The 12804-nt window shown below is 35.7% G+C and overlaps 1 protein-coding gene across 1 annotated transcript in view; it reads left to right on the top strand.

Moving 5' to 3' along the window:
• Nucleotides 1-10382, top strand: part of LOC145662505 (kanadaptin) — a 36236-nt gene extending 25854 nt beyond the window's left edge. Inside the window, exons 6-8 of the mRNA XM_081728155.1 lie at nt 3150-3329; nt 5220-5600; nt 10142-10382. Coding sequence (XP_081584281.1) covers nt 3150-3329; nt 5220-5600; nt 10142-10258 — 678 coding nt within the window. The 3' untranslated portion in view covers nt 10259-10382. The remainder of the gene's footprint in view (nt 1-3149; nt 3330-5219; nt 5601-10141) is intronic.
• The last annotated feature ends 2422 nt before the right edge of the window (nt 10383-12804 follow it).

Raw genomic sequence — 12804 nt, 5'->3', positions numbered from 1 at the left:
ATACACGATTTTCGAAAATTCGCAAAGTTTAAAAATTTCCAAAAAATGAATTATAAGGTTCTCAGATCTGAAACTTGTTTGGGACGTTCTTTTCTATCTAGTCTCTATGTAGACAAAGAATTGAAGATGAGTCTTATTTATTTCATTTCAAAATGGACATTCCAAAATTCCCATTTCTAGGTTTCCAACCTCAATGTTCAGAGCTTTTTTCGACATTCTAAAGTGAGTCTGAATGTGCACAGAACACAGAATGTTGTCCATTCCATTATCTTTCATATGGTTTTTGTTTGAACTCATTATCTTTAAAACCTAAAAAAATTACAACGCTTAACGGAATCCTCTGAAAAGTGCAAAATACGCTCAGGCGCCTATGCAAAAGGGCCACCACAAACAAACCTGCGCGGCTAAAAAATAAATGAATGCCCGTTTTCGACTCCCTAAATGTGGTACAATCTTAGGTAAAAAAAAAATCAAAAAGAAATAAATTTTGTCAGCAACCTTTGACTGGAAATTGGTCGATTTCATTTGGATTGACCCAGTATAGAAGTTAATCTTTAATCACGGGCTAACGTGGTCATAGATGTCGAAAGCTCAGAAATCTAATTCCTAATCCTAATCTTTTATTATAATAAAATTATATTTGTGTACATTCTCGATATTCCATCGTAACTACTACTACTACTACTACTACTACTATTATTATTATTAACGTAATTACCAAACTCGGAGAGATCTGTCCAATATAAACGGAAGGACACACAGAGAAAGAAAAGCAGTTGCACTGTGCAAAACTTCTCAATCTCGCAACTAAAGAGAGAACAGTCTTCTGTAATGGGGAGGCAATTTGTCTGGTCTCAATCTCAATGCAACTCGAAAACAGGCTCGATAGAAAACTCACTCCAAGGAGCAACTGTGAAAGTGGATTGTGACACTGGAAACTATAAGTTTCGGTTCGTTACCTTGAACTGCTCTCTGTCATAAGACAAAATCTTGGCGTAGTGTCTTCTTACCTATGTCGTCAAGAGGGAAGACTTAAGAGTACTCGAAAGAGAGAAAGTTCCTAATACTCAGTCGTATTTCATATTCATTAGAATCCCGGTTAGATCCTATCATCAGTCAGGATGAAGTGGAAAATCACGTAGATAACAGAACTACGCTTATTTTTTTACGTTTCCGGATGAGGTCATCGGGTAGCTCTGTCTAAGTTTACAAAGCTGTGAGTGAGGGTCACAACTGTATAATAAGAGGACCATTATCATACAATATGTATTGGAAGTTTTACAAGTTTAGGGCAGCAATTTCGAGTTGGTCTATCTGCAGACAGGGTATAGAGGCAACTATTGGAAAAATAAATACTACCTGATTATTATTATTATTATTATTATTATTATTAATTTTATCAAAATTGTGGCTAGCCTTGCGTTACCTGGTATTTCAGGTCATAAGGGTTTCTCTTGTAAAATTTAAATCAATCGAAGGAAAAGGGAGAGCTTCTTCTTTCGGAGACAATTGGTAACTGAAGGAAATACATGGAATAGATACAATTTACGCACACACGCACAACATTACTAATAAAACTCCAACTGACCAAAGCAGTATATATAATCTTAAAATATATATACTGCTTTGGTCAGTATATATATATATATATATATATATATATAATATATAAAATCGTAGTATAATAAAAGATATTAAAATAAAAATAAATCAAAGTATTTGGTCTAGGAATTAATTCGTGCGGTTGGTACGCACACATTGAAGCTGTAGTACAAACACAAAATACATAAATACCTTAAGAAAAATATTGTCCATCGCTAGCCACCACTTTCGCCCATCTGTCAGGCAATGTACGGATTCCGTGGCGAAAGAAGTCCTCATCCTTGGAAGCGATCCAGTCAGAGACCCATGTTTCGATATCTTCTGAAGAAGTAAACCGCTGTCCAATCAAATCGTTGTTCATGCAATCGAACAAATAGTAGTCCGAAGGAGCAACGTCTGGTGAATACGGCGGGTGGGGTAAAACTTCCCATCCGACATTTTCTAAATAGGTTTTGACCGGTTTTGCGACATGTGGGCGAGCGTTATCATGTTGAACAATAAGTTTATCATGTCTGTTCTCCCATTCTGGTCGTGTTCTGGCCAGAGCTTGCTTCAAACGCATTAATTGTCGTCGATAACGTTCTCCATTCATAGTTTCACCCGGTTGCAGCAGCTCATAGTACACCACACCTTTCATATCCCACCATATGCACAGCATAACCTTTGCACAGTGAATATCTCGTTTTGGTTGTGATGGACCTGGCTCACCTGGTTTCACCCAGGCCTTTTTTCGTTTAGGGTTCTCGTAATGGATCCACTTCTCATCACCCGTAATAATTCGATGCAGAAACCCCTTTCTGCTCTGTCGTTGAAGCAGCAATTGGCAAATGGTTTTTCGTCTTTCAACGTCTCTGTCTTTCAATTCATGTGGAACCCAATGTGACATCTTTTGAATCATTCCCATGGCTTTCAAGCGTTTGGAGACTGTTGTTTGATCAACGCCTAATGCTGCTGCAAGTTGTTCCTGCGTTTGACACGAATCCTGCTCGAGCAATGCTGTCAATTCTTCGTCTTGAAATTTTTTTGGCTCTCCAGCTCGCTCTTGGTCTGCCAAGCCGAAATCACCACTTCTAAACCGTGCAAACCACTTCTGACACGTTCGCTCAGCTAGAGCATGGTCACCATACACTTCCACCAAAATACGATGACTTTCAGTCGCACTTTTCTGCATGTTAAAGTAATGCAGCAGGACACCCCGCAAAAACACTTTATCAGGCACAAATTGCGCCATGTTCACTTAACTACAAACTGGTGTTGTTGACGCTTTAATCCACTGCCCTATACTACGAACGATACGCGATGACAGGGGTTTGCAACACATGTGTGGATACACGGAACTGTGGGACGCTCCGTTCGTTGCGCCATCTCTTGTCCACCCGCACGAATTAATTCCTAGACCAAATAGATGCCCAGCCGGGATTTCTCTCCTTGATGAATTATATTAAAATACAAGCATGAAAATTACAATATGAGCAATAATCATTATGCATAATTACAAAGTTCATTATGAAATATTAATTATAATGTATATTTTAAACTGATTCCAGTGTGACATAGCAGCTCTTCGACAGGAAGAATCGCGGTTGAGGAAGTTGGTGAATATTTCAAGACCAGCAACATTACCAGAGTTGAAGCGACCAGAAGCGGTTAAGAAAATAGCATCAGAATCTGGAAATAAACCGTCAGTTATGATAGGTTCTATGAAAAATGTCCACAAGTACAAAAAGGTAATAATAGACTCATTAATAATTATTTCAGGAGAAAAAGAAAAGAATATATGCAATGTATTACATGTTTTGTATAATTTTGCAATCGAGGGAATTACCAAACATCCTTGTTCAGGATTTGAATTCCTTTATTATACAAATGTCAGTTTATCCTATCTAATCAATATTTATTTTTAAGTAACTTCATATCTATTATAGATCTCTTTTAATATGTAGCATATTTGGATGTGTTTTTGTCATTTTTAATCTACTTTAAAACAAAAGGAAACTCTTGTTGTATTATATGAATGTGTAGTAATGTTTGTGGCCTTATTTGAAACCATTGGATCGATTTTGTGAAGAAATCAGGTAACTCTCAAAAGCTTTCAGAGATTGAAGTGGATATGTAACTTTAAATTATGGCGCACAGTATGTTGGATAAAAAAGAAAAGAAAGCAATAAGCAAGATACTATAATTGAGAATAGAAAGTCAGAACGGTCCATTAGAATGTAAGCTACTTGAAAAGCACATGATAAGTCTTATAAATAAATACATCATTTAAGATTTGTATAATCTCAAGCATAAAGAAGTTAGTGTTTTCTATTATAAGTATTTTAAATGTATTTTATTTCCTGCGTAATTAAGTCCCGTACATTTTAATCCTATTCTCAGTACAACTTCTTTCTTACCTGCTGAAGTACATATGTCTCGATAATGGTGACACCTGTCAGCGAAATTCGACATTTAACATGATTTTTACATGTATTAAGAGGATACGGAAGTCTGAGGCCGCGATGGATCAGTAGTAGAGCGCTCGCTTCTGGTACATGGGGTCCCTGGTTCGATCCCAGTTTACTTTGTAGTGAACAAATACCGTATGCGTGGGTTTTTTCGGGTTTCTCGTGTTTCCTCGCACTTCATTCCACCATTTTGTTCTTTATTTTCAGTTACCGTCTTCTTTAGCCTCAGGGTATAATAGTGGAATATTAAACTAAGCAGAAAAAGGTGCTAGGTGAATAAGACAGAATAATGTTGGGTGTTTTCTGTGCTTATCGCAGGTGTTGGTGCCAGTTGAATGTGTGTTAACTGGCCAGCCAGAGCTTTAGGAGCTACAGCACTTTAGTACATTATTTATTTATGTAATCATTCAATATGTATATACTCTTATTGACAATACGAAAGTAGAGTATGGGATTATGTGTCTTTTGCTGTAAAGAAATACATGTGTACATTAGAACGTTGCTCGCAAGTAAAGAACTGTAATCAAACCTTTTTAAAAGTATGTCTTATTGGGTAAGAATATTTCCTATTAGTATCCCCTTTCTTCATCTCTTCGAAATGGTTTGACGATAGACATTTGGTCTTTTTTGCGATCTGTGCGAGAAAATATGGCGATTAAACTCTCTGATTTGGCTATTGAATTGAAATTTAGTGTCTTGTTATAGATAGTAGAATTTTATCTTTCTCGTAATCATTAGCGGTCCAAAACTTTAAGATTAGCTGTCGATATTAATAGTAATACATGAATATAATATGCATTATTTTATTTTTTAAACTAAAAAATAAAAATAAAATCACGCCGTCTGTTCGGAACAATTTAATGAGCTTACGAGCAGTGTGGATTTAAGACTATTTCTATGACCTCAACACGTATAGGATATGTGGTAGTAAGCACCAAATTCCAGCCGCCTTTACCACCTAGACACCCATTTTGACAGACCTATTTCCATAGATTCAATGAGTTGTATTTGGATTAGATTAGAACGAGAGTTTGGATTCCGGAAACCAAGTCGTCCGATTGGTAGTTAAACGCCTTACAACTACACAGTCTCTAAAGATAAAACGTTATTATTATTATTTTCTATAAGTTACATTGTATTTGTTAAAATTTTTCTCAATTTTTTTAAAAGGCATATGATCCCAGCATGATACAGAAGAAAGTTACTTCGGAAGAAGCTCACGTGCGAAAGAAAAGATCAGAGTTAAAAGACAATGAACAGGATTCAGAGGAATGTAGTGTTAGTAAAACTAGTCATTCAAGTGAAACTAGTGATGTGAAAAGGACCGAAAAGCCATCTTATGATTCAAATGTGAGTGCGAAAACTGCAGAAAAAACTAAGGTTGTGGGTAGGGAATCTGCGAATGAAGAAAACACCGAAAGTTCGTCAAAAATGAAAGGTCCTTACATTCCGCCTGACTTGTTAAATAGGCTAAAGGAGCAAAATGAAGAGATGGATCAGGATGAGGAAGAGAAGAAAAAAAGGAGAAAGAAGAGAGATTCCAATGAAAAGGTAATACTTATTCTTTTGTTCTTTTTGTAAACTGCTGGAATTTATTTGTACCTGGCTGGAAACTTCCAGCTAAAGAATTTGTGTATTGCGTTTATGCTCTTAGCTCTTGAACGTATCGGTCAATTCGAAATCGAAACTTAGAGCGGATGAAATTCTTTGTACGTTAACAAAAGCTGTATTCAAATTAGTTATTCCGTTCCTAAATTATTAATAATAAAGAAAGAACATATATGGGGAAATATAATGTTTTGCTCTTGATTATTCCTTTTACAATATTATGAGTAATGCACATATCAGTTTCACGTTAAAAACATAATCCGTTAAACTCCTGTTAGGGTTAAAATCACCTTAGTTACTATTTGTTCACGGTACTTTCGTTATTTCTACCATATGTGTAAGTACTTTTATTCTAAAAATAAATTAATATCAATTCTACAAGTGTATATATTATATATATAATTCTCAGAGCAAAAACCTACCACCTTAGTTTGATAAATTAAAATTAGATTTCAGCTAAAACCTTCGATTGTAGGAGAAGAAGAGGATTAAGACAATTTATTTTTCGGGTCTTTAACGATTTTGAGCAACAAAGTAAAATCTGTAGATAATGTTGCTACCACTCCCAAATTTACCGGTATTGTGTAAGTAACTACCAATTCGTTTCATATCATTGACCTTAATTTCTTAAATCTGTAATACACATAAATTATTATCCTTCATACTGATTAATCTTATTTAACAATCTCTACGTAAAAGTTAATAAATTTGAAATATCATAACACTCTAACATGTATCTATTTCCATCACTAAGGTAAAAAAGATAAACGACAATCATACATTCGGAAACTGTCGTCTTCTATTCGGAATGTGTACAAAACATTTATTATCGGACTCATATTATCTACCTGGGGGCGCGGTGGCTCAGTGATAAAGCGTTTAGCTAAATGCTACTTTGTTTTTCATGTTGCTAAAAGAAAAAAAGAAAAAAAAAGAAACTAGTTCATAGGTTGCCGTTAAATTGTGGATGTAGTCTATTCTCTGGGACCACGTACAGAAAATTGAACTTCCATTTAGCTACTCGAGAGATCTAGATAGAGTGAAGGACTGCTACCTCCTGTGACAGGAACTGGTTGATTTGGCCATTTTACAGGGCTAACCTTAAGCCAATTGCACCGATTACTCTCATTTGGGTTCCACCCCTAAGAGTAGAGTATAACCAACTCTGAGCTTCTCAAATACCCACAATAACATATTACAATATTTATGTAACCCCACATGTTTTGTTTCACAGAGAGGAGCAGTGATTATTGTAATAAAACAACACAACGCAAGTTCTTCCTTTTAGTAGATTATACATCTCTTCCAGAATCCCAGTGACTGTGGCATCCAAGCTGAAAATCATCAAAATTTATTTGAGATCATCAATTCACCAAAGAAGATTTGTACAGTTTGGCAATTTTGTCCAGTGAATGTAAGATTATCAGGAGTTTAAACGTAGACAAATCTAAAAGATTTTGCACAGAAAAAGGAATAAGAATAACTTTCCCATAATAAAAGGCAAAGTAATATGACTCGTTTATAGTTTGTGAATGTTAAGTAATTATTAAAAATTTAGAAAAGATATTCTTTTTTTTTCAACAATACACTTAAATTCTTTTTTCTTTCTGAACAAAAGTAAATTAATATTGTTAATAAATCATTTCACAGTCACTAAAACAAGTTCTACTTGCGACTACGTTATTTTTAGAAGTGATATACAAATAGTGCTTCAGGCCCACATGTTCTAATTTTATATTAAAATGAAAACCACATCTGTTCGGTCTGTTAACTCTCATGCATTTTTTAATTGCACATTTTGATTGTTTTCCATTCTACCACAGGAAAATAAGGTCCACTATAATTGTCACTTTGTATTTCTGTACTTCTACAGTCCTTGATGCAAGTTGACTGGGAATCTGGGGCCGACCAAAATTCTCATTTTGGACCCGCACTCGCTAAGGCCATTGCTACACCACGGATAGTGTGAAATGACCTCGGCACAGAAAATTGACTATGCTCCGGGCACTTAAATCCCAGATTTCTCCAGGTATTCATTTGACAAAGATTGGGTGAACTTCTGAGCTACATTTGGACGAAAACAGAACGAGAGGGCAAATCCGTTCCTCACAGGAATCAAATACTGTCCTTCCCTTATTAGGTATGCACCTTACCGACTATAAAAATTTGGGAAGACGCACAAATGGCTAAATATTTATAACAAAATTCGTTTTCTACAGCTTCTTGTGAGGAAATTTAGTTTCTTTAGTTTCGGTTGTAAACTTGTTATGGAATTTTACATACGAAATTTTATAGACAATACATTGTACAATATTATTAGTGTTAGTCTGGGGGAAAAATGTGTCCAAAGATGTGTCATACATTACTTAATAGATCTCATTAAGCTGAACAAAATTATATTGGTGAATGCGAATCCCTATGATAAAATTAATACTGAGTTTGCTGTCATTAAGTTTTTCATTTTGACACTAGCAAGACGACAGTACACAGTATGGTTAATGAAATACAGCCCAATATTGTAATTAACTCTTAAACATTAATTTCTATTTAACTAAAATAAATCGATCACATGTGTCAATCGATAGATCACATGGAGCTGAACAGAATGAGGTGCTTGAATCTAAGTTACCATGCGTAGTTTTCGAGTAAAATGAATTTTCATAGAGCTAAAAGGTATGTCATTCACTGCCAATAATAATTGATAGTTTTTATTTTGCTGGAACCGATTATTTATTTATTTATTACTGTATATGTAAAAAAAAAAAAAAAAAAAAAACCTACACTAACGAGCAGCACATTATATCTATTGTTGTTTGTCTAACAGCGATACACATATCCCTGACAATGATATATATATATATATACGAGGGTGGATTAAAGCGTAATGTCTCCTGTGCCACGAAAATGTATTATTGAATATATAACAGCAAAAGGTACTGCAGATCTATACTGCAGAGACCTATACTGTCCTCTACAGAAAACTACCATTCAACATAGTATTCATGATTTTGAACACATTTGGGCATCGTCGGACCCAGGCATCAAGACTTATTTAAAAAAAAAAAAAAAAAAAAAATCAGGGGTTTGTTTCTTGATGTATGATTTTACAGCTGTTTCGACGTCATCCAAGTCATTGAGTCTGAAACCACGTAGGTTTTCTTTCATAGGTTCGTAAAAGTCAGAAGGGGCCAAATCAGGGCTGTAGGATGCGTAAGGCACTATTGACCAACCCATTTTTGCAATCGCCTGAATTGTGAAAAATTACATGTGTTTGCGTGCATTATCGTGATGGGTCTTGACGGAATAAATGTGTTTTAATGGTCTCTTTTTTTCTTATTGTCTCCTTAAGTTTCCTAAGTGTAGTTACATAGGTTTTGCTGTAAATTGTGGCATGATTGTTCAGAAAATCAACACCATGTTTGTCCCAAAACACTGCCATAACCATCTGGATTGATCTGGAAGATCTTAATTTTTTTGGACGTGGAGAACCACTGTGGAGCCATTCCTTGGATTACACTTTACTCTCTGGGTCATACAGTTCTCATCTCCAGTGATTACATTTTTGAAGAAGTCTTGATTGTCACTTTCAGATGCATCCAGGAGTTCTTGACAAATTTCCAGTCATCTCCTATGATTCTCAACAGTCAATTGCTTGGGAACCCAATTAGCACAAACTTGGAGACATCCGAAGTCAGCAGTTGGTAGAGCGTTCACCTTTGGTGCAAGGGTCCCTTGGTTCGATCCCAGCTCGCGCCAAATGAGCTTTGTGGTGGATAAGCACCGTGTACCTGGGTTTTCTTGGGGTTCTCCAGTTTCCTCCCACTTTATTCATTCCACGATTTAATTCATTTTTCATCATCGTCGTCTCCTTTAGCCTGGCCAGCATAACCGTGGTATGTAAAACTTAAAGATTTCATTTCATATCATCCGAAGTCAGCAGTTATTCCTTGGGCAGGGCCATACAGGACGTTCAATGCATGAGCAACATTCTGAACTGTAATTCGTCTGTCTTCGAATCAGTTCAGCAGCACGTTCTCAATTTGCATCTGTGACTGTTTTCCGGCCGCTTCCCGGTTTATCTGCAGTCTTTTTTTCTTTCGTTCCTAAACTTCTTCACTTAACAGCGCACATTACTGATATCCATTACAACGTCCCCATAAACACATTTCAAACGATCATGGATATTCTTAGGTGGACAACCTTCATTTATCTGAAGTTCAATGACGACTCTTTCTCTTAGCTTCAAATCCATGGTTCTAATCAGTGAATCTAATGAAGAAAAGACTGCATTAGTAGAGTAAAGTTACATTTGTAATATCGTGCATAGATAGTTTAGTAGCTGTAATAGAAACGAAATTATAGCGAGGGAGGCATTAGTTTTCGATCCACCCTCGTATATATGGTCCTAACAGTAACGCAGGTAATTATAACAGTGACACACGTAATACTACTTGTAACATCTTAATATTCTTGTTTATTTTCAGAAAAAAGTTGTTAAATATGATTATGACGCGTCTGATCCCGACTATGCTGTGTGGGTACCTCCTGCGGATCAGAGTGGAGATGGTCGAACGAAGTTAAATGAAAAGTATGGCTACTAAATAATTGATGTATTGATGGAAAATAATTGATGTATTGATGGAGAACCAAAGTGGACACTGTCGTCCATTCCAGTTGTATAATATTGATGTGTATTAATATTTTTGTTTTAATAAATGACGAAAAGTACCAAATATCACTCAATGAGCTGATAGGATGTAAATCAAATATTAATACTAGTCGTTACTCGTTTATTGAATCTTCATCATAGACATTTCAGCAACAGGCTTGTTGTTTTGTTCAGTAAGGTATTTTACGTTGCTTGAAGAGTTACATTATCGGTACTATAATTAGTAGACACGTAGGCCACTAGTATGCTCCGTTGCCCAGTTACGTTTGGTGTCGAAACTTTTATTCTAATTGGGCAACCCATCAATTCTAATTAGGAAGGGGGGGGGGCGCGGTGGCTCAGTGGTAGAGCGTTCACCTCTGGTGCTTGGGGTCCCGGGTTCGATCCCAACCCCCGCCAAGTGAACTTTGTGGTGGACAAACACCGTGTGCGTGGGTTTTCTCGGGGTTCTCCCGTTTCCTCCCACTTCATTCCACCATTTCATTCATTACTCATCATCACCGTCTCCTTTAGCCTAACCGGCATAACCGTGGGTCGTAAAATTCAAAGATTTCATTTCATTTTCTAATTAGGAAGGAAACGAAAACCTAGACTTTGTTTAAACTTACAGGAAATTATTACAGAGTTTTGATGGACAGTGGTTGTTCGGACATGGTTAATTAACAATCTAGTACTTAATAATTTTATTAACGAAGGAAGTCTAATAAGCGATGTTTCTAAATCACTATCAATTATTGTTGGTGGTGGAAGTTATAAAAATCAATAATACTTCCGTTTTGCATCTTTAATAAGTGAACTCTTGGATAAGAAATAAGAATTTATTCTAAAAATAGAAAAATAAAAATGTTTCTTTACCTGTATTACGGGTAAGCCTTCGAATAAAGTAAAAATGAGACAACACAAATGGGGAACGAAAGATAACTAAGATCATTACATTATTAACCCCTTAGTATGTTCTTTTGAAAATAAAGAAGTAAATTCAAAGGAGTAATAAAATAGCTCTTATAATAATAATAATTTATTTAACAGTTCCAGGACTTATGTAACCAACGCAAAATTCCGTTAAAAAAAAAAAGAAAAAGTCGTACCGAAGAAAACGACAAGTCAGTCGTTGAAACGACTACGATGAAGATTAAAAAAAAAAAAAAAAAAAAAAGGCAAAGATGCGAATATCATGAATAAAGTACTAAATGTTTTCTTTCTTAAATTCTAATATTGACACAAATCTTGTTTCGAACGAAATAAACTTGGATGAAATATTTTAAACTTTTTTAGAACGTTTGAAGTTTTTGAATTCATCTGTTGATGAAGCCTTACCGCAATGGTACAAATATCAATAAGTTAAATATAATTTGTCATAAGTTCTGTTACTAACTTTTTGTAATTTCCCTTTAATGAAAAGTTCTGTGAAAAATTTTTCTTTCATTCTTCCTGAAATGGGTCTTATTCAGCATAAATGTTTTGAGGTTGAGATGTAACAATGCTAAAAACTGATGTATGAATTTCCATAATTTATTGAAACTACTACTAATTTCGCCAAGGAAACTTTCTTGACATTGTCAGGAATTGGAGACATATTCAGTGTATATCATTTTAAAAATCAGCGTCTTACACAAAGAAAGGAAAATCTTCGAAAATGTGTTCATTTGAACCAAAAGAAAGCCTGTCTCTCTTAGTATCAGGTACATACATGAAGAATTCTCAACGAAGTAGAACAATGAATGCTCGGAAAATAAGAGGAAATATATTACTTCGTTGATAATTGGAGAAACTTGTGTTTAAATTTTGGACATGATAGTTTTGTGCAATAGTATATCAGATATATTTCTGAATTCTAGTTTTTAATTTAATATATTTCCTACATGACATGTCTTAGTACCTTCATTTCAAAAGAAGTTTCAACAAATCATGGGAAATCATACAGACACGTCAAATTTCATTTTTAGACGATACAAAGGATCGCAAATACAACAGACTGTGTGGACTTCATTATTGAAACTTTGTTCGCAGTGGTGATACTAGGTTTCCCCTGGATTACACTGAAACATTCGGACTTCATTGTTGGAATCGTGCCAGGATATTGATGGCGCAAGGGGATGATTGAGATATTTTGCAGCAGCAGCAGCAGCAGCATAATTTCCAAGTGGATGATGTCTAGATATAGGGAACACAGGTTTCTTTGTTTTCCTTGCGAGCTGTTGAGATTTTCCTTGTTCCGTTCGACTCCGAATTTGGCATATATGTGTAGAACGAGCGAATTCAGTAGGTTTGAGAGAGTTTTTCACGGGATAGAATAACGTGATCACACAGGGTGGCAATATGCCGCAGCGCAACCGCACGCGTTCTGTAATACAGTGTTAATAAATAGAAAAAAAAGCATACGAAGCCGCAGCCGCGCACGCACAGCTTGTTGACCGCCCGCAGCCAGGTGCCGCTCTACAAAGCGTTCCATAATGTTTAATGTGAACCAACGCACGG

Source organism: Thermobia domestica, chromosome 10 (genome assembly GCF_964235325.1).
Source record: "Thermobia domestica chromosome 10, izTheDome1.hap1.1, whole genome shotgun sequence".
Classification (NCBI taxonomy): Eukaryota; Metazoa; Arthropoda; class Insecta; order Zygentoma; family Lepismatidae; genus Thermobia; species Thermobia domestica.
Note: the sequence above shows the minus strand (reverse complement) of the source record. Positions and strands in the feature narration are given on the sequence as shown.